General features: G+C 43.4%; 2 protein-coding genes across 2 annotated transcripts; one reads left to right on the top strand and one right to left on the bottom strand.

The window, feature by feature from the left end:
• Positions 1-998: 998 nt before the first annotated feature.
• On the bottom strand, positions 999-5,668 carry ZNF593 (zinc finger protein 593). The gene is made up of 3 exons (XM_020803232.3): positions 5,402-5,668; positions 4,532-4,594; positions 999-1,575 (listed from the first exon to the last, which is right to left on the bottom strand). Exons 1-3 carry the CDS (start codon positions 5,596-5,598, stop codon positions 1,443-1,445), a joined length of 393 nt encoding a protein of 130 aa, XP_020658891.1. The 5' UTR covers positions 5,599-5,668; the 3' UTR covers positions 999-1,442.
• Positions 5,669-6,606: 938 nt separating this feature from the next.
• Positions 6,607-18,551, top strand: C9H1orf232 (chromosome 9 C1orf232 homolog). The gene is made up of 4 exons (XM_020803231.3): positions 6,607-11,562; positions 12,850-12,936; positions 14,101-14,198; positions 16,995-18,551. Exons 1-4 carry the CDS (start codon positions 11,476-11,478, stop codon positions 17,302-17,304), a joined length of 582 nt encoding a protein of 193 aa, XP_020658890.3. The 5' UTR covers positions 6,607-11,475; the 3' UTR covers positions 17,305-18,551.
• The last annotated feature ends 1,267 nt before the right edge of the window (positions 18,552-19,818 follow it).

The raw sequence follows: 19,818 nt of genomic DNA, 5'->3' as shown, positions 1-19,818 counted from the left end.
GCCAATTCAGATTGGGATAAGCATTGTAGACAAGTCTACTTTTGACTTGCTAAACATTAAGAATTTGAATTAAGTATGAAACAGGTAGCACATGTGGCTCTCTGGGTGAGAGTGGATTGCGACACTCATCACCTCTTACTAGCATCAGTGCTGGCAAAAACCAACAGCAACTGCACGATCAGTGACTTATCTCCGCTGTAAAGCTAGTGAAGCCAATTGTGAGGTGCTATGAGAGCTAGAATCCAGCATCCAGAGGGTCACAGTGGGTCCACTCCTGATTTATCCACTGCTTACAAACTAGTCCTCATGATCTCCATTTGTACCCTTTCTGAGGTCCATCACCTGGGTTTGTACACAACTGTCATTTTCTCTACTTGATAAGCAGTATAAAAGGAAACCAGGACTTAAACACTTCAGGGATAGAAGCAAGAAATGCAAGAGAAACAAAAAGGGAGGTAAGGGAGCAGGCATTGTACCTGGGCTATTAAGTCATGGCTTTGCTAGACTGGAACTGGCAATTCTGAACCAAAATACATCTTTCACTTTCCATTTGCCCCAAGTGACAGAATTGCTTAAAACAGTCAGAATGACCTCCTTCGGATCATTTTCTTTTTAACCACCTAGGACATACATGGTAAGAATGATGTAAACAGAGATAGGGGAACTTCCATGCTGCTAGATGTTTAGGATTGCAATTTCCATAATCAGTGATCACTGGCCATGGTGGTGGGGACTTCCTGGATGTGAAGCCTCAAACATCTAGAGGACAAAAGGTTCCCCACAGCTTTAAGTATGGAAAGATGGATTATTCTGGCATGTTCAGTGTATGCTTAATGGATGAAGGAGGGAGCTATGAGCCAAGACCGTCATTCCTCCAGCAACTCATGCAGAACTAGAGGTCAGGACCTTTGGGGGCTTCCGATATTCTTCTTCTCACAGGCACAGAAAAGGTCCTTCAGCGCATTCCAATCAAACCAGCAAAACGGGCAGCCCAGGGGTCTGGCAACAGATTGTCAGCTCATTTATTAAGAGGACTCGTTTAGGAAATGGAATAGCTCACATTAACAGGAAAATCCCTCAAAATCCAGAGCCACAGCCTATCAACAGAAGCCGAGGGAAGCAATCAGTCATATATTCAGGACATTATAACAGCGGGGTGTCTTGCTCATCCCGTTTGAGACCTTTCACTGAACTCTGTTGCCAACGAAGACAGGGTGAAAACGTCCTTTATTTTCGAAGCAAAAGGCACACCACCCTTCTCTGCTGAAAGCCCTTTACTTGTTTTTATACCTCAGTTCTACTACCCTGAAACAGTGATGTCTGAAGATAGGGAGAGCAAGAGAGACCTACATCCCCCCCCAACAATTATGCCAGAATGCCCTCCCTGTTGTCTCGGATGTCTTCAGACTGTGCAAACAAGCTAGAGAGAAGCCCTGTTGCTCTCAGCTGGATTCCTCCATCTCCTCCAAGGGCTGTGTATGAACCTCGATCTTCTTAGGAGGAATGTAGGACCCCATCCCAGCTGCTCTTTCAGCCTCCTCTTGGGTGTACGGCTCCTCGCTTAGCTGTTTCAGCCTAAAACAGAAGCACATAAAAAGAGTTTGCAAACTTTAGTGGTCTACTCCAGCCGTGACGTTTTTAGTTTGGTCAAGTGTCCCAGTGCACATTGGGAGCTTTCCCCACATCACATAAATTACAAATCAGCTTGCTCTGATTTGTGATTGGTCTTCAGGATTTAAGCACAAAATTCCTCTGATTTCACAAACATGAAAGACTGCCTAGCTCATACCTCTCCAACATATACATGCTTACAGTTCTAATCCCACACTATAGCTTCTGTTTCAGTCCTGATTCTCTAATCATTAGACTACAAACCACATCATCCCTCTTAGTCACCCTTGGCTAATGGATGGGACTTGCAATCTAATTTACTTTTGGATGGCTTTACATTTTCTATAAGAAAATGTAAGAGTTAAAGGTAAAGGTTCCCCTTGACATTAATCCAGTCATCTCTGACTCTAGGGCGTGGTGCTCATCCCGGTCTCCAAGCCGTAGAGCCAGCATTTTGTCCGAAGACAATTTCTGTGGTCATGTGGCCAGCATGGCTAGACATGGAACACCGTTGCTTTCCCACCGAGGTGGTACTTATTTATCTACTCGCATTTACATGCTTTCGAACTGCTAGGTTGGCAGGAGCTGAGACAAGCGACGGGAGCTCACTCCTTCATGTGGATTCGATCTTATAACTGCTGGTCTTCTGACCTGCAACACAGAGGCTCTGCAGTTTAACCTGCAATGCCACCACGTCCCGTCTGTAAGAGTTAGGTGGAGACAATTTGTGCTCCTGCTTCTATTCTGCTTTTGTGCCAAATGTGTAATAATGAACCATTCAGGCATGGCAGTCCCAATTAAGACACAGCATGGACAATTTTATATTGTATTGTTCCCTTTTTTCTTTTTCTTTCTTTTTTTTTTGGCAAAGAATCCCGTATTTTTAGAAATGCCACCATTTCACAAAGTTAACTACCAACAAAATAATACAGTGAGTTTGGTGCTGAAGTTGTGAGCTTGATTCCCTATTGTGCATCTCGGGAGAAGAGCCAGCTTATTAGTGCATCAACAGAAGGAATGGTAAACTACTACTCAGTATACCAGAAAACCCTGGAAAATTGACCCGATGGTGAGTAATTATTAACAGAATTATACAAGCCAAACAGAACAATAAGCAGGCAAAAGGAATTGATACAATAGTAATCAAATTTAGAATAAAAGTTACAATTCATTAGAAGCACATTCACTTTTGTGTACAGTTCTTTAGGCAAAGTACAACATGATACAATAGTTAATTGCATTCAGTAACTTAATTTATATCCATCCTGCCCAACCATCTAAATAATACAAAAATGATGGGCAGACCTCAAATTTCTGGGATTTATTTTTTATTAGAACTTGACATACACCAGATAGGAACTGGTGCAAAAGATTGGAGAATTCTAAGTCAATAATGGAAGAGTTCCCACACAAAAACCTACCCCCGGTTACCCCACATGTTTTTCTCATTTCTGTAGTGTACTTTAAGACAGCAGGATGGGGCCATTTTGTCTTGAAGAACTGAGAATCATAAACCCTATTCACACAATCTACTGCAAAACATTTTGAGATTTACTAGAGGAGCCAACTTCTACTCATCCCTAATGGGAAATAGGTCTATGTTATTAGGCCATGTCTAAAGACATTTATAAGTATTCAATAAAATGTCAAAAACCATTTTCAAATTTGTTTAAATGTAAAATTGATGTGTTCTCTTTATTATTTCTCTTCAGATGTTTCAGCAATGAGAATAAGCTGCTTCTACACCATGGCCAATAAATACATTTGACTCTGTTTTCCAACCACAAATAACTGCAAGCAGCAGGGAAATCACCCAACTCTAAATTTGCTAGAAAATTCATACCACTCACATCCAAGTCAAATAACAAAGAGGTCAGGGAGATGTTAAATGCTTTGCAGATACAAGGAAATCGCTCACCAAAGAAAGTATAACATGATAAAGGGCTATAAGTGCCAACTCAAATCACAAAACAGCTACAAGTAGCCTGGGCACCAACAACTCTCTGCCTCTCGAAGATAGCAAAGCACTATAAGCACTTCAGTGCTTCTTCACTCCCACCCCATAAATAGAGAAAGGAGCTAGAATCTAACATAAATTTGTCATTAAGCAACACAACAGCTAGCTTATGTTGATACAGCATCAAAAACAGATGTTATCATTCACGGTCCCATGAATGATGTAAGTGCTATTGAAGTGAATGAACCGTTGAGTAGATAACCATAGGATGGGGCGGTCAACATTTCCCTTACTCAAAACTTCAGGTTTTGAAGTGCATGTGAAAATGCATGTGTATGACAGCAAAACCTAAACAACAGTTCAATATTGTGAACTGCCTTTCCTCTTGAGAAAAGTGGAATATAAATTGAATAACTAATTGAATAATAATTATTACAAGTTTCAGACTATCATCTGCAAGATTGTGGGAGGAAAGCAGCGCATGTCAAATAAGTGTAGGAGACAAAACCTTTGCAGACTAGAAATGACATGCAATGTATTTTATTTGTATTTATATTGAACTGAAATTAAACGGCAAATTGCCGTTTTTTAACTTTTCACCCAGAAAACACAACACTGTTCTTCTCTTCTCTGCTAAACCCACATAACTTCTTGATTGAGGGGCCATATGGCACTGAACATCTTCAGATAAAGGACTGTAGAAATGTCTTCTGCCCTTAGACAAACATGAGAGGCAAGACAGGATCCAACCACCACATTTCAATTTGACCATGGGTCAACTACGTGCTCATTTATCTGATTAAAAAAAAATGCTTTTCACAAAGTTTGGATGGTTAGGTTTTGATGTAGGTAAAGACCGAAGTATATACCAGCTGCTTGTTATGGCATGAACACCCATTTCAGACAGTTTATTCCCTAGAGAAGAAGGGTTTATCTCATTATTGATGAAAAAAATAACTGTACCTCTTTTTGTGAACTTTAGATCTGAAGTGATCCTTCATGCTTTTTGAGTCAACAAAATACCGTCTGTTGATGGAGAAAGAGAGATAAAGTTAAACACCTTGGTTACTCAGCAGTTCAAAGGCTTCATCCTGCAGGAGTGTTCAGCGTGAAATGAGCACCTGACAGATTTAAGGAGATACACTTTTATTTTTATTTATTTATTTATTTGATTTATAAACCGCCCATCCGTCAGCCAAGGCCACTATAGAGTGGACTATATTGCAGGGCCATCATAAAGACAATCATCAATCACCCTCTAGGTTAGCTACAGTCCTACTGGAGCAGCACGAACATAACAGACTATAGCAATTTAGCAAAAGAAACTTAGATGTTGAAATATTTTACTGAAAATCCAGCAGCTTAAAAAAAAAATACAAAATAAGAGCTAAGTGAAAAATATTTATCACCTCCTCTATTGTCTAAACAGATGCACTGACAGGTAGCCTAAAATCCTTTATTTCTGCATTGATTTCTATAGGCAGCTCTGACCTCCCCCAGTGGTGTGGGGAGAATAAAGCCAATGCACTTAAACCTGGGTTGGGCAATTGGGGCTTTCCAGAAAGGGCAGGCCTTCAAAAAAAAAAACCCCAGCCCTTCTCCATGGCTAAGCAGACACTGCAGCCCAACAAATATCTGGAGGGACTTAATCTACAGGGAGCAAGAAATCCCATTTCTCTCTTGGAGGCTCCTAATCTCTACCAGCCAAGAAGCCAGGGCTCAAGCCCCCACTTTCCGCGCACGCGCACTAAGCCCAACAAGCGTCTCCAAGGTAACCCCCGAGCCCCTTTCGCCGCCGCCCCCCCACCCAGCATCCCGCCCTTCTTTACGCACGCGCAGTGCAGGCAATAGTGCTGCGCGCTCCCGGGCATGTCCGGATCGGGGTCTTGGCGCAGGAGCTTCGCCGTGTTCTCAGGCAGCAGATCCTGGTGGATCTGATCCAGATCCCGGCGGCGCCGTTTCGTTTTCAATTGGCGGGCCAAAGAGTGCGCCTTGTGGGATCCCGTCCGCCGGGAACTCTTGGGAGCCATGCCGGCTTCGCTCCGGTTGAGACGGGAGGGAAAGGGAGGGGCGCGCGCCCCTTCCGTCGCCCGCCTGTGACGTCATCGCCCGGCGACGCCCTGTGGCTTTTAAAAAAAAAATATTGCCTTTTTATAATAGAAATTAGGAAGACAAACGTATCATTTTAAGCCATCTCCCTCACCCAAAGGGGGGGAGGTATGGAAGCCCAGAACATAATTTATAGTAATTATAAATAAAACGACTCTTCTTCAGCCTAGAACATAATTTATAGAAATTATAAATCAAAACGACTCTTCTTCATGCCTGATTAATGAAAGCCAGTCATATAGTAAAAGAACTAGCCCAGGGGATTTCCCCTTCATCACCCGCACGAGTTATTGTTTCAGGTATTCATAGCATACTCTGCCATATAATAAAATAGGCAAACATTTGCCCCATAAAAAAGATTTTGGGTAGGAAACCTAAATCCAGACCCCCTACATTGATTTTCTCACATATTAAAAAAGTGGACTATATTGTAGGGCCATCATAAGACAATCATCAATCACCTTCTAGGTGAGCGACAGTCCTACCGAAGCAGCACGGATACAGCAGACAGTAGGAACTTAGCAAAAGAAACTTAAATGTTGAAAAACTTTACTGAAAATCCGGTAGCTTTAAAATACAAAATAAGAGCTAAGTGAAAAAAATTTTTAACACCTCTATTGTCTAAACAGATGCGCTGACAGGTAGCCAAAATCCTTTATTTCTCCACTGATTTCTATAGGCAGCTCTCACTTCCCCTGTGAAAGAGGAGAGTGCAAAAATGGTGTGAAGCTGAACATTAAAAAAATCAAGTTCATGGCCACTGGCTCCATCATCCCCTGGCAAATAGGAGGATATGGAGGCAGTGACAGATTTTACATTCTCAGGCTCCATGATCACTGCAGATGATGACAGCAGCCACGAAATTAAAAGACACCTACTTCTTGGGAGAAAAGCGATGATAAACCTAGACAGGATCTTAAAAAGCAGAGACAAAGGTCCGCATAGTCAAAGCTATGGTTTTTCCAGTAGCGATGTATGGAAGTGAGCGCTGGACCATACAGAGGGCTAATCGCCAAAGAATTTATGCTTTTGAATTGTGGTGCTGGAGGAGAGTCTTGAGGGTCCCCTGGACTGCAAGGAGATGAAACCTATCCAGTCTAAAGGAAATCAATCCTGAGTGCTCACTGGTAGGACAGATCTTGAAGCTGAGGCTCCAATACTTTGGCCATCTCATGAGAAGAGAAGACTCCCTAGAAAAGACCTTGATGTTGGGAAAGTGTGGAGGCAAGAGGAGAAGGGGATGACAGAGGATGAGATAGTTGGACAGTGTCATCGAAGCAACCAACATGAATTTGACCAAACTCCGGGAGGCAGTGGAAGACAGGAGGGCCTGGCGTGATCTGGTCCATGGGGTCATGAAGAGTCTGTATAATTCTTCTGTGTATTCTTGCCACCTCTCCGTGATGTCTTCTGCTTCTGTGAGGTCCCTACCATTTTTGTCCTTTATCATGTCCATCTTTGAACAAAATGTTCCTTTAATATCTCCAATTTTTAACAGATCTCTGGTTTTTCCCTTTCTATTGTTTTCCTCTATTTCATCATGGACTTTCCTTTCACTTCCAGGAACGTCCACAGTTGAGCGTCCTTTTGGCTTTGGCCCAACCACTTCATTAGCTCTGGAGCTAATTGTCTTGGTCCTCCGCTCTTCCTCAGTAGCATGTTGGACGCCTTCCAACCTGAGGGGCTTATCTTCCAGCGTCATATCTTTTAGCCTTTTGTTTCTGTTCATGGGGTTTTCTTGGCGAAGATACTGGAGTGGCTTGCCAATTGCTCCAGGTGGATCATGTTTAGTCAGAACTCTCCACTATGACTTGTCCGTCTTGGGTGTCCCTGCACAGCATAGCCCATAGCTTCTCTGAATTACTCAAGCCCCTTCGCCATGACAAGGCAGCAATCCATGAAGGGACATGGTAGTTGGAGGCTACTACCAACATCAAGGAGAAGATGTGGATGAAAAACAAATTGCAAGAATTTCAGAGACACACTGTCATAGTAATGGGAGATTTTGATTATTCTGGTATTCTGCAAAATATGTCCTTTCCTGGCTTGTGTTGCTGATAATTTTCTCCTACAAAAAGATGAGGGAGAAACTTGGATGGGAAGGTGCAGGAAATGTTATCAGATTTGCATATGACACAAAATAAGGTGGAATAGCTGATGCCCTGGTAGACATAATTTTTAAAAAAGATCCTGATAGACTTGCACTAGGCTGAAAACAACAGAATGAAATCTAACAAGGGGAAATGCAAACTTACACCTAGAAAAGAAACAAAGACACGTTTACAAGACAAGGGATACTTGGCTCAGTAATGAGCAAGGAGATCTTGGAATTGTAGATCACAAGCTTAATACGAGCCAACAGTGTGATGTGACTGCAAAAAGGGCAAATGCTATTTTTGGCTGCATTAACAGAAGTATAGTCTTCAAATCCTATGAAGTTTCCTTCTATTTGGCACAGGTTAGACCTCATCTTGAATGGTGTCCCCAGTTCTATAGACTACACTTCAAGAACATTGCTGACAAACTGGAACAAGTTCAAAGGAGGGCAACAAGGATGATCAGGGGACTGGAAACCAAGCCCCAAGAGGAAAGACTGAAAGAATTGGGCATATTTAGCCTTGAGAAAAGAAGACTGAGGGGAGAAAGGATAACACTTTTCAAATATTTGGAAGGCAGTCATACAGAGGAAGGGCAGGATCTGTCCTCAGTCATCCCAGACTGAGACATGTAATAATGGGCTCAAATTACAGGCAGCCAGATGCTGTTACATATCAAGACAAACCCTGCCTTCAGCAGGAGGATGGACTTGATGGCTTTATGGGCCCCTTCCAATTCCACTATTCTATGATTCTATGAAATTACTGGGGCCTTGTTATGGACTTGTCTAAAGAATAATTCTTATTAGTTTTAATATCCCACGTGCTTTTAAAGATAATTCCATCTAAATATGAAAAACCACTCATAGTTTCCCGTGCTTATTTCGCCTTTCCTGCCTACACCATTCTGAAATCCCTTCTAGAGAATCCATAAATCTGCTATTCTAATTAGGCCTATATACAGTAACTATTGTATGGCAGAGGACAATGAATACCGTATCCAATTCAAACGGCAGGGGAAATTTAGGTCAGCAGAATCTAATGACCTGAATTGAAACCTGGCCAGAACACTGGGCTTACCACCCTTGGCTTGCAAAGAGCCCTAAGAGATCTTTTGATGACCAGGCCTTGGAGGTTTATATTTCCTCCATGGAGGATTAGCTGAACAGCAGAAACAACAGTTACATGGGTCAAAGAGTCATCCTTTTACAGGGAATAGACATTAATCGGTGGCGAGCGGCAACGAAAATCTCCTGATGGAATTACATTCCATTGACTTTGATCTTAGATGCCTTAAAAGTGGAATTCCAAGGAAAGGTAAAGAGCTTTGAAGTGTCAGGGGGAAAAATGTTTTTGCTTTCAAGGAACTGTGGGTTCCGGAGGGACTCATCAGGATTGCTATAGATCTCTGGGCCGAATTGCAGCACGGCATTCTATACGTCTTGTGGTGTGTGTTTTTTAAAATCTCAAAGAAAATTTGAAAGTTATGTGATAATTTAAAAAATGCAATCAAACAAATATCAGATAAAAGTACTAAAACAATAGAACTGCAAAATATTTTTATCATCTTATACAAACAGAACAATTAAATCAATAAGCATTCATGACAAATGAATACCAAAGCATAGAGAATACAGAACACGTACAGAACCATAACACAATGTTTGAAAGAATAAAGTAAGGTACCCTTCTCCACTGAGTTTGCAAGAGCTGTTGAGGACACCAAATTCTGGAGATCGCTCATTCATGGGGTCAACATAAGTCAGAGATAAAGGCATATAACATAAACACAATCTTTCCTCACAGAACCTTAAGAAAACACTTGGCTGAGATCCTGTTGCGCAGCTCTGCCTGAACAACAGGAATCATGTCATTGGCTGTAGCCGATTGCAGACTTCTTCTTTTTTTGCAATCGTGGGCTGCACCTGGCTTGTACATGACGTACTGCATACAGTCCCGTCAAGCCTCATCACCTTTTCTGTGACACAGCCAAACAAAGATATTTGTGCCCATTGCAAGAAAAGTAAAACTGTGCTCTCGGAAGTCTCCAGGGATTATGATTCTTTTAGGAAACATGTGCTATCTCACTTTTTGGGAGGAGGGTGTGTTGGCTGGGACCAGCGCTTCATAGAATCTATGATCTGCATGATTTCTACTAGTGCTATCAATAAACACATTTTTTTAAAAAAGCCAATATGGTCTTCATTTCAAAAAAGAAACTGAACCTGGGTATGTGCTTCTTGTCACTTCAAGGGGAGACATGTCCCTAACATAACAAATTAAGCCCCTTGGGTGGCAGTGGTGCTTTTGCTTTGTCTGATTTTTGAAGGGCGTGAACTCTTTGGTTCACCCTCCCACCCTGGGCGCTTCCAATCCCCAATGCAGCTCAGCTCTGGGAGGAAGCACATGTCGAAGCTGTGTTGGCAGCGTGTAGCTTAACAAATATGGATTTGTGCATTTAGGATGTCAGTGTGGGACAAAGGGACATCCGCCAGTGAGTTATCTATTTGCGATCACATTACTGCAGCAAGCCGGGAAATCAATAATACATTCACAGACATGTAAAAGTGGCAGACAGACATCTGTCATTAACTGGGGTGGGGGGGAGAGAAGTGCTTTTGCTGAAGCCAGGTGGGCCCTAGGGAGACCAGCCCCTTTCCTCGTCTTCTACAATCAGCACAGGACTCAGGGTGTAACAGAGGAGCAAGCCTCGTCTGGAGAGCAGACAAGGAATCGTCATCTCTTGCTTGCAATTTGCACAGAGTAGTTAGAGAGAGCAGTCTGTATGTGGTGGGGACTGGAGGGGAGAAGTTTTTTTTCCTTTTGGTCTAAGACAGAAATTAGATCTGTGAAGGAGAAGACAGAGGCCTGTGAGACTATCGTCCCTACGAAATAATTTAGCTGCCAGGGGCTATTTTGAGCCTGTTGCTGAGCTACCACGTTCCGAAGGCCATTCTTGTGAGAGATCAGTTACAGGGCGCAGACAATGGTGCGTAATGGAAGAGGTTAGCCATGCGGGAGTGAGGTTTTCCTTAGGACGCCAAGAAGAGTCTGCTTGGAGTGTGAAGGTTGTTGGATGGGAAATTCTGGAGCTGTGCGAGCCATCCCTCTTCAAAAGATGAAGGGGCTGTCCTCCAAAGGAGCCACCTGCAAGGATGAAGATGTAAAAGATAAATTTACTAACATGGATTAGTGTTCTCCCCCCAAAAAAACCAAAAACAGAAACGCTGGAGGAAGCAATTGAATTAATCTCTGGAGAAATGCTGTGGAGATGTGGGGAAAGAGACCTACAAGCTCGCATGATTTCCTGTGGCTTTCACTGAAGGAATCCACTGGTGTTCTGGGTCAGCCATGGATCTGATTCCTCTTTGTTCTTTGAGATGTACTTTGGAAGCTTCTGAAATTTTAATGAAGACACCAGATCTGAGAAGGTGGCAGCGAGTGGCAGGTGTGAATTCGCAGAACAGAGCAGCATCTGTCTGAGTGCCTGGTTCTCCGCAGTTTCAGGAGCAGCTGGACACAGAGGCGCGATGGCAACTGGAACGTAACCCTTCTGAGAAAAGGGCACAGAACCTAGGGTGGGGATCCTACTTCTTGGGGCTTCCAAACTGCCCACAATCTCAGTGGGGTTTGCTTACAGCGACCTTATTTTCTCTGGGAGAAGACCTTTGGACTCAAGAAGCTGAGTGGGGCATTGCCAAGATGGCTCAGGGATTCTGGAAGGTCTACAAGGCCAAAGTTCTGCAAACTCTTGGTGGAGAACCAGAGGAGGACGATCTCCAGGATGAGGTAGAGACAGTCTCAACTAGGCCCACCTCTTTGCCCATGAAGCATGGAATAGTTGCATGATATGGACTTCTTTCCCTTCTCGAAAGAAGCGTTTTTCTGTCTGTCTGTCTGTCTGTGTCTAGATAGGCTTGTCCCAACTGAGTTGTCCTCAAGATCTTTTGGAATAAGACACGCTCAGGCTCAGCCGCCACAGTCACACCGACTGAACATGATTGGGAGTTGTCATCTCACATATTTGGAGGTCACTATACTGGAGTCGGTTGGGCAAGTTAGGAAGGCAGCGTCCATCATGTCAAGAAATCTTAGTTGATTAACACCTGGTTAAATTGGAATTAAATTTGCATGTAGTATTTGCTGTCTTAGAAGAAACAATTCCATTCTCTCTCTCTCTCTCTCTCTCTCACACACACACACAAACACACACACACAGAGAGAGAGAGAGAGAGAGAGAGAGAGAGAGAATGCCTCTCTCCAGATGACACTCCCACTTGGCGACTGCGGTTTTTGATAAATTACATTTATGAAAAAGAACAAAGCACTTAAAAAAAATCTTCTGTGCAATCAACCAGTGGCACATCCCTCCTTTTGCTAATCAGAGTATTTTAAGGGAGTCAACTAACTGATTGATTCATAACTCAGCTAACAAAGGAAAATGTAGGGGTGCATAGGAGGGGTGTGGCACTTACATGGCGGGGCCTTTCCTGCTCACTCTCCAGTTGAGCTCTGGACCTCTGTCCCTACGTCCTGTCCTGAAGGCATCCCAACCAGGAAGAGGGGATGTTCTCTTATACCATTTGTCTGTTTAGTCCTGTAGAGTCTACTCTAATTGAGAGTATCTCTCAAAATCTCTGAATTATACGTGGCCACCTGTTTTTCTTTGACCCTAACCTTTCTGCTCTTGTCCTGCCTGGTGTTCTTGAGACGCTTAACAAACTAGAATTTGGTCCAAAGATAGAAAAAGCTACCCATCACTGCTGTAAAGCATATGTGGAGTTGTCATCCCTCCCCTTTAAGAAAAGCAACCCTGAAGCCGTAGACTTCTTTCCACCAAAATTGTATGTACTAGTATGGCAACAGAATGCCACCTCTCTCTTGAGCGAGGTGAAGAACATGCCTCAACTAGAGGATAAGCCACCTGTGGTTCTCAATATATTACTGGACTCTGATCATATCCACCTCAGCCACAACAGCTAATAATCAGGAATGATGGGATCTGGAGTCCAACAACACCAGTAGAGCCACAGGTGGCCTTCCTTTAAGACTCCTGAAGCCGAGTTCTTGTTTCAGAGAGAGAGCCCTGAACTGATGGAAACCACAGACTCTACACTGTTGACAGAGGAAGGATCAAATCCTGTTTCTCAGCTGGCGCGGCGGGTAAGGACTGTAGTTTTTCTTTTTACAAAGAGCAGAAGTTGCTTTTGAAGCTTTGGAGATACTTCTGGAGTTGATATTGGTGGATTCCCTACTGAGTGTTGCATGTCCGATGTGCTAACCAAAACGCAGGCTACTAACTATGGGTCATAATTAGCGCTTGTCTAAGACCCTTTGCTACTTATGGCAAAGGACCAGATTTTTGCATATAGAAATGGACTGTGCCTGTTAAATCTTAGAGTCAATTTAGATGCAATCACATATTTATTTATTTAAAATATTTTCACTCCACCTTTCTCATTAAAAAAGGACCCAAGGCGTCTGAAAAGAATGATAATACAACGGTGGCTTATGATAAGACAATATTTAAAGCTAAGAACAATGAGTATAAAGGAGCAGCTTACATCGTGAAAAAGCAATATTAAAGCTAAAGCAATAAATGTGCAAATACTGTATTAAAAAGGAACAAACAAATTCCATTCTGATAGATGGTAAACTCAAGTATTGTAGTAGGAAAAAAACCAATCAATGCAGTCTAAAATCCATCTAAAAGTCCCTCATGTATCGTGACTCAGGGGAAGCCTGCCTGAAGAGAGAGGTCTTTGTCTGTTTGCGGAAGGACATAAAAGATGGTGCCAGCCTGGCCTCCAGTGGCAGGGAGTTCCAGAGTCTGAGAGAAGCAACTGAGCCGGCTCTCTCCTGTGTCCCCATCGGACGGACCTCTGAAGTTGGTGGATGTGAGAGAAAGGCCTCTTTTGATGATCTTAACACAGTTAGTAGTGGATAGAGTGCTAGACTAGGCTGCTGGAGACCAGGGTTCAAATCCCCACGTGGCCATGAAAACTCACTGGGGAACTAGTAAAACCACTCCTGAAAGCCTTATTAGAGTTGCTGTAAGTCAGTGTTGACTTAATGGGACATGACTAACTAATCATAGCCCAGGGGCTTGTCATATATCCCAGCACTTTGAGCCCATCCAGGAGAAGGTGAAAAAGCCTCTCCTTTTCACTCAACTGTTAGGCTGAAGACTGCCTGCACAGTGTTCTCACATCCTCACAATTCAAGTGGACCAGAGACGGACTTTTTGTTTTTAATGGAAGTTTAGCATTACCAGTAGAAGCCACTTGCTGACACTCTTCCTCCCTCTTCTTCCATCTTGATCTGCAGGTTCAGGGCGCTGGGGCCAAAGGCTGGAAGACCATGTCATCCTTGTTCACCCGGGAGGATGAACATAAGCTACTCACTTCTGAACCTTGTGCTGATCAGTAAGAGAAATCCTCCCCTCATTCTGTCACATTTCTACTCCAACTGGTCTCTCGAAAGACCAATACGTTCACAAGGCTGTGTTGGTCAGGTGATAATAGTAACTCTCAAAGGGCCAGAACAACTGGTTCCATCTAAAAATGGCAGGCTTGCTTCATGTCTTCTCCTCTTAACAAGATAGCAAAAAAGAAAAGCAAAGAGTGCTGCTTATATACCACCCCATAACTCTTAAAGCACTCTTTGGGAGGTTTGTGATTAACTATGCAGGCTACGCATTGTTCCCCCCCCCCCACATCACTAAGCTGAATACTCAATTTACCTATCTTGGAAGAAGTCTGAGTGAACCTCAAACCGGTTAGCTGGGATGGAACTCAGGTCATAAGCAGAGTTTTGGCTGCAGTACTGCACTTTAATAACTATGCTACAAGGCTCCAATGTGGACAGCAGTCCCCGAATACCTCTCGCATCTACAACAGGTAATCATAGCTGAAGAACCACCAACAAGCCCTCAGGTCCCCCACACTCACATTCATGGCAGGGTTTTGAGGAACAAGAACATCAGCGTTCTGGCTGTTTTCTTGTTTTCTCTGAAGTGTATTTGTACCCATTTTTCAAAGGTGGGCATTTTCTATGTGCTTTTTCCAAACCCACGCTTTCCTCATCATTTGTTTTGCAAATCATGTTGTAAGCTTCGAGATGAACAGATGTGCAACCATCTGCATCAATTCTGGAAGCCGTGAAATGAGCAATCATTCATTAAAAATGAACCCACCAGGTTTCTCATTTGGCCCTACATGGCACATAACTAGATTCCAAAACCTATCGAGGTATACAAAACTTGAAAAAGTTACTTTTTGGACTAAAATGATTCTAGGGGATTCTGGGATTTCTGGCAGAAACTCTGGTCTTGACAGAAGACAATATATATTCCATTTACAAAAAAAAGTATGGAATCTTCTGCTGAGGAACTGGTAAAGCTATTGAAATATTCTCATGGGGAGGTAAGAATGACTTCAGTCATGAATGACTTCAGCCTGGCATCTCTACAGAGAGGTCTCAGAAAGAACTGTATCTGAAATGTTGGAAAGCTGTCTTATGGATGGCCAGGGCATGGGCCCCTCCAAAATTGCTCTTCCACCATTTAGACCCCTCCAGGCTGAAAAATATTTAGCCTAGAAATGGTTAATTGTGTCCTCAAAGCTTTCAGGGGGCAAAATGGGACATTGCATGTGACATTATGTGTTATTATTATATATTATTGTATTCAGCAGCTGAGAAATTGCATTCAGTTTGGAACACACACCCCTGAGGGTTCTGAGAGGGGACAAGAAATGATACACCTGGCTCCTTTTAAGCCAAAAATTGGGGGTCAGGAAGTCAAAATGGCAGGTGTGGGAGCGCTCCCTGGAGCACTTATTTGTGCTGTCAGTGCTAGACTGGTAACCTGACTCAGCGTAGTGTAGCTTCCGATGTGAAGGCATTGCAAATAGTTTATGGTACCGCTTGAAAGTAAGTAATAGGTACAAATAATGAGTTAATGGTAATTAGTTCACATTTACAGCAACAAAGGCATGGCAACATTATAGCACGATTGTAACCTGGTAAGGGATAATACCACTCTTCTAATGACTTTTATAGTTTATTATATTATAGTTTACTATAAGACCTTTTATAGTTTACTTTTATAGAATACCTTTTATAGTTTACTATAAAAATGTACTATAAAAGTTCCTGGGATATACAGTATAGCCTCACATCATGGTGTAGGAAGAATATGACTTGGTTTAGATATATGTTGTTTACCTCATGCTCTTTTCGAGATGCTTAGAGGATGTTTGGACTGAGCAGTTTGTATCATGGACCAGCAGCGTATAGCATTTAGATCTTTTTAAAGGTGACTAAAAAGTAGCTGCTTTTTTTTGAGAAAGAGGAAAGTAAAGACCACAGTTTAGAAATATAAATATAGTACTAGATACCCCAGGTGGTGTAGGGGGTAGCATGATGGACTAAGGACTCAGGGGGTCTGAGTTTGAATCCCCCCCCAACTCATTGGGGTTGTGGAACTGGTAAAACCACTCCTTAAAATACCTCACGTATCCTGAAAGCCCTTTCTGGATTGCTATAAGTTTGTTCCAGTTTGAGAGCACGTAACAGCAAGTATAGTCATAAGAATCTACTTAGGGGGCTTGGGACTGTCATTGTAAGTAATGACTTTATATACTGTAGGTATCTTTCCTCACTCTGCTTACAAGTAAGGGCTGTAGCAAAATGTCAGAGCATATGCTTTGTATGAAGAAGGTGCTAGAAATTGTCTCTGGGATCTCCAGCTAGTGGTAGGTGAGAAACAGTGAAGGAGAGCCTCTGCTCCTTGGTGTCACCCATACCGAGCTAGGGGCCTGACTCAGGATAAGGGAGGTTCTTTTAATCCATATTTTACCCTGAATGTCTTCAGAACAATATAGAAGACCCTGCCAAGCTTCAGCACAAAGGCCAGCCCTGCCATTAGACAGAATTAGGTAACTGCCTTGGGCAGTAGGTTTGAGGCATCATGAAAGCTCAGCAAATGCTGAGTGATTTAATTTGGTGGTTACTATATTTTCCTGCTAAGAAATGAGTGTGGAAGTTTCTTGTGTGTGACTTCCCCTCTCGCAAGCTAAAAGGACTTGCCTGCCTTTGGGATAGTGTGCACCTTGACTTGTGTGAACTTTGGAGGCAGGATGCCATATGGACCCCAATGTTTTAGTCTGCATCTCTTTAGGGCCAATCCTCTCCTCAATGCTCTTCCCTCTTGCTTTCAGCCCTCTAGCAGCAAAACCGGCGGAAGAATCTGCTTCGGAGAAGAAGGCCTCTGGCCTTTGGGATGTGTTTGCCACCAAATGGCAGCAGATGCCAGCCCTGGAGAAGATGGCTGCCACGGGTGACACCGGAGAGAGAACGACTGAGGGTGGCAGCGACGGCGAAGCCTCGGGAGAAACAGCCGCCGAGGAAGCCAGCAACACCAGCCGGGACGACGACCTCCGAGAGGCTGAAGGAGTGGCCTTCCGATGGAGCTTCTTGACCAGCAAACTGGCTGAGATGAAGAACAGAAGTGCCCCAAAGAGCAACTAGGATAAGACAGGGAAGGGATGGACTCTTGATTGAGACAGGAGCTTTTTCTGGCTGGGGCAGAGACTTCAATCTTTTCCAACACCTCTCCAACAGAACCGCTGGGCATGACGCAAAGGGTCCACTGCCGGATTCCGATGTTGTTAACTAGAACAACAGCACACTGCCCTCCTCTCTGAAGTGTGTCTTGTGTCTCGGATGGTACCCATTCCACTTCATTTTGTTTTCCCTCTTTTCTTTTCTTTTTCCTCATAAGACAGTTCCTGAAATAAAACAATATACTTCTTGGAACATCTCGCTTGGCAGGGATCATTACCAGTGAAAGGAAGAACTGGGCATTTTCTTCATCTCTTTTGATGCTGGCATGCTGTGGCGGTGCCTCCTCAAGGCATTTTGCTGCCACAGACATCCAGAAGCTGTTTGTTTTGGCAGCTGAACTTCCTTCAGCCCTGGCTCTTCATCACACCTACAGGCAGCAGGCTAGGGTGAGGGCAGGAGCATGCTGCTCTGTCTCCTGTCAGAAGGGAACGGCCAGGAAACTATTGCTGTGGAACCATCTGCAAAACTTAGATTGTGTCACCTAAGATTGCTGCCTTGTTTTGACTAACACAAGGGCCGGCTCTGTTCTCTGTACATTTTTCAGGAAATGACCTTTCAGTGCTTGCTGATCCGAGCGACTGCTTGAAGGAGGGGAGAATGCTGCAGACTGATTCTGAACCAATAGGCCATAATGGAGAGACATGGATGGAGAAGACCTGGATTCAGATCCTGACTTGACCAAGACGTGTATGGAACAGGGATGGTGCTGTCTTGCCTTTTTCAGAAGAAGAGCAGGATAGAGATGCTGTCAATGCAGAAGGAAGACACACTTGCATCAGGATCACTGGCACTCCCATGGGGTCAAGGCTGACTTGCGACTAGAAAACTGTGTCTGTTTAAATCTGGGAAGCTCCCTCTATCTATATGGGAACTGCTATAGTTCAGTGGTGAAAAGGCATTAGATGTGGAAAGTCCTAGGCTCAATTCCCCACCCCATCCCCAATTTCTACCGTTTCCCCCAAAATAAGACCTAACCTGAAAATAAGACCTAGTATGATTTTTCACGATGCTCGTAATATAAGCCCTACCCCCCAAAATAAGCCCCAGTGAAGTGAAACCCTGCCCTCCACCCTTGTGCAGCAACCAGAAGAAGATGACATGACTGTATTTGAATAAATGCAGATTGTTGTCCACAAAATAAATAAATAAAACATCCCCTGAACGCCCTACTGCGTTTTTTGGAGCAAAAATTAATATGAGACCCTGTCTTATTTTCGGGGAAACACGATAGGTTGAGTGGGGAGAATCATTGAGATTAAGGATGACAATCTGACACACATCTTTATTTATAATGTTTCTAAGCCAAGGTGGGTAACTTGGCAAGCTCGGGGGAAGGAAGCACTTTTGTCCTTGGGATTCTCCAGGACCTGCGCAAGTGCCTAGAAATTACTGAAAATGGGCAACAGTAAAACTAGAAGTGGCTAGAAGTCTACCTCTAGTTTTGATAAATTAGAATTTCAAGGTATTAAACTACTATGGAAGTTTAGTTATTCCTTTTAGTTAGCAGAGTATGAGGTAGAAAAAACAGCAACAACACAGAAATGTGGAAAAATCAGCTTAGTATCATTAACCCCACAGTTTGTTTTCTTTCCCACACAAACTAAAACACTTTGTATGATAAAATCACTCATCAATGTCTGCTAAGTCAGGAAACTCTAAACTTCTGGTGGATATAATTTCCAAGTCATTGTATGCACGTTTACTCAGGAGTGAATCTCACCATGCTTATGTAGTACAGAGACAGGGGCATGCAAAATCACCATCCCAACGGCAATCACACTGATTGTGAGTGTGTGTACCATAGACAAACTGGTTTTTGCAGTTCTTTAGAGCAGTCAGCCCTGAGTGAATACTCATCCAGGGCCTTCTACCAGCCCTCCCCATATTCCAGTGGGAGAGGGAACTGCAGAGCCTGGGAGAAAGGCTGATGGTTCAGCATGGAGATGGTCATCAGTGCTAGCTTGCGTGCAGGAATAATCCTTGGAGGGTGAAGCTACAGATGTCACTGGTGGTCATGAATGGTCGCTGGCCTCTCGAAACATAAATGAACAGATGAACACTTGTGTAGTGGGAACCTCTTTCTTGAAGCCAGTGGCAAGCAAAATACAGGGATGCGTGTACCCTAAGGCCATTTTCCAGCTCCCAAGTCCCATCAAACTTCCTCATCGCCTGCCACTCCTAAATTTACTTTTCTTCACTGGGCTAAAAAGGTGAGGGACGCAATCGCCACTCCTCAAAGCCTTCAGGAGTACAGTGGTGCCTTGCTAGATGATGATAATCTGTTCCACTGAAATTGCTGTTTAGCGAAACCATTGTCTAGTGAAAAGCATTTCCCCATTGGAATGCATTGAAACCTGTTTAATGCGTTCCAATGGGGAAGAATTGTCATTGTCTAGCGAAGATCGGCCATAGGAAAGC

Source organism: Pogona vitticeps, chromosome 9, assembly GCF_051106095.1.
Source record: "Pogona vitticeps strain Pit_001003342236 chromosome 9, PviZW2.1, whole genome shotgun sequence".
Taxonomy (NCBI): Eukaryota; Metazoa; Chordata; class Lepidosauria; order Squamata; family Agamidae; genus Pogona; species Pogona vitticeps.
Note: the sequence above shows the minus strand (reverse complement) of the source record. Positions and strands in the feature narration are given on the sequence as shown.

Bases quoted from the DNA above. Each gene is read 5' to 3' on its own strand.
- C9H1orf232 (XM_020803231.3), top strand. From the start codon at position 11,476: ATGGCTCAGGGATTCTGGAAGGTCTACAAGGCCAAAGTTCTGCAAACT. The intron at 12,937-14,100 runs GTAAGGACTGTA...CTTGATCTGCAG, and splicing joins TTTCTCAGCTGGCGCGGCGG to GTTCAGGGCGCTGGGGCCAA. The intron at 14,199-16,994 runs GTAAGAGAAATC...TCTTGCTTTCAG, and splicing joins TCTGAACCTTGTGCTGATCA to CCCTCTAGCAGCAAAACCGG.
- ZNF593 (XM_020803232.3), bottom strand. From the start codon at position 5,598: ATGGCTCCCAAGAGTTCCCGGCGGACGGGATCCCACAAGGCGCACTCT. The intron at 4,595-5,401 runs GTGCGTAAAGAA...CTCCATCAACAG, and splicing joins CACTATTGCCTGCACTGCGC to ACGGTATTTTGTTGACTCAA. The intron at 1,576-4,531 runs GTACAGTTATTT...CTTCTGTTTTAG, and splicing joins TCTAAAGTTCACAAAAAGAG to GCTGAAACAGCTAAGCGAGG.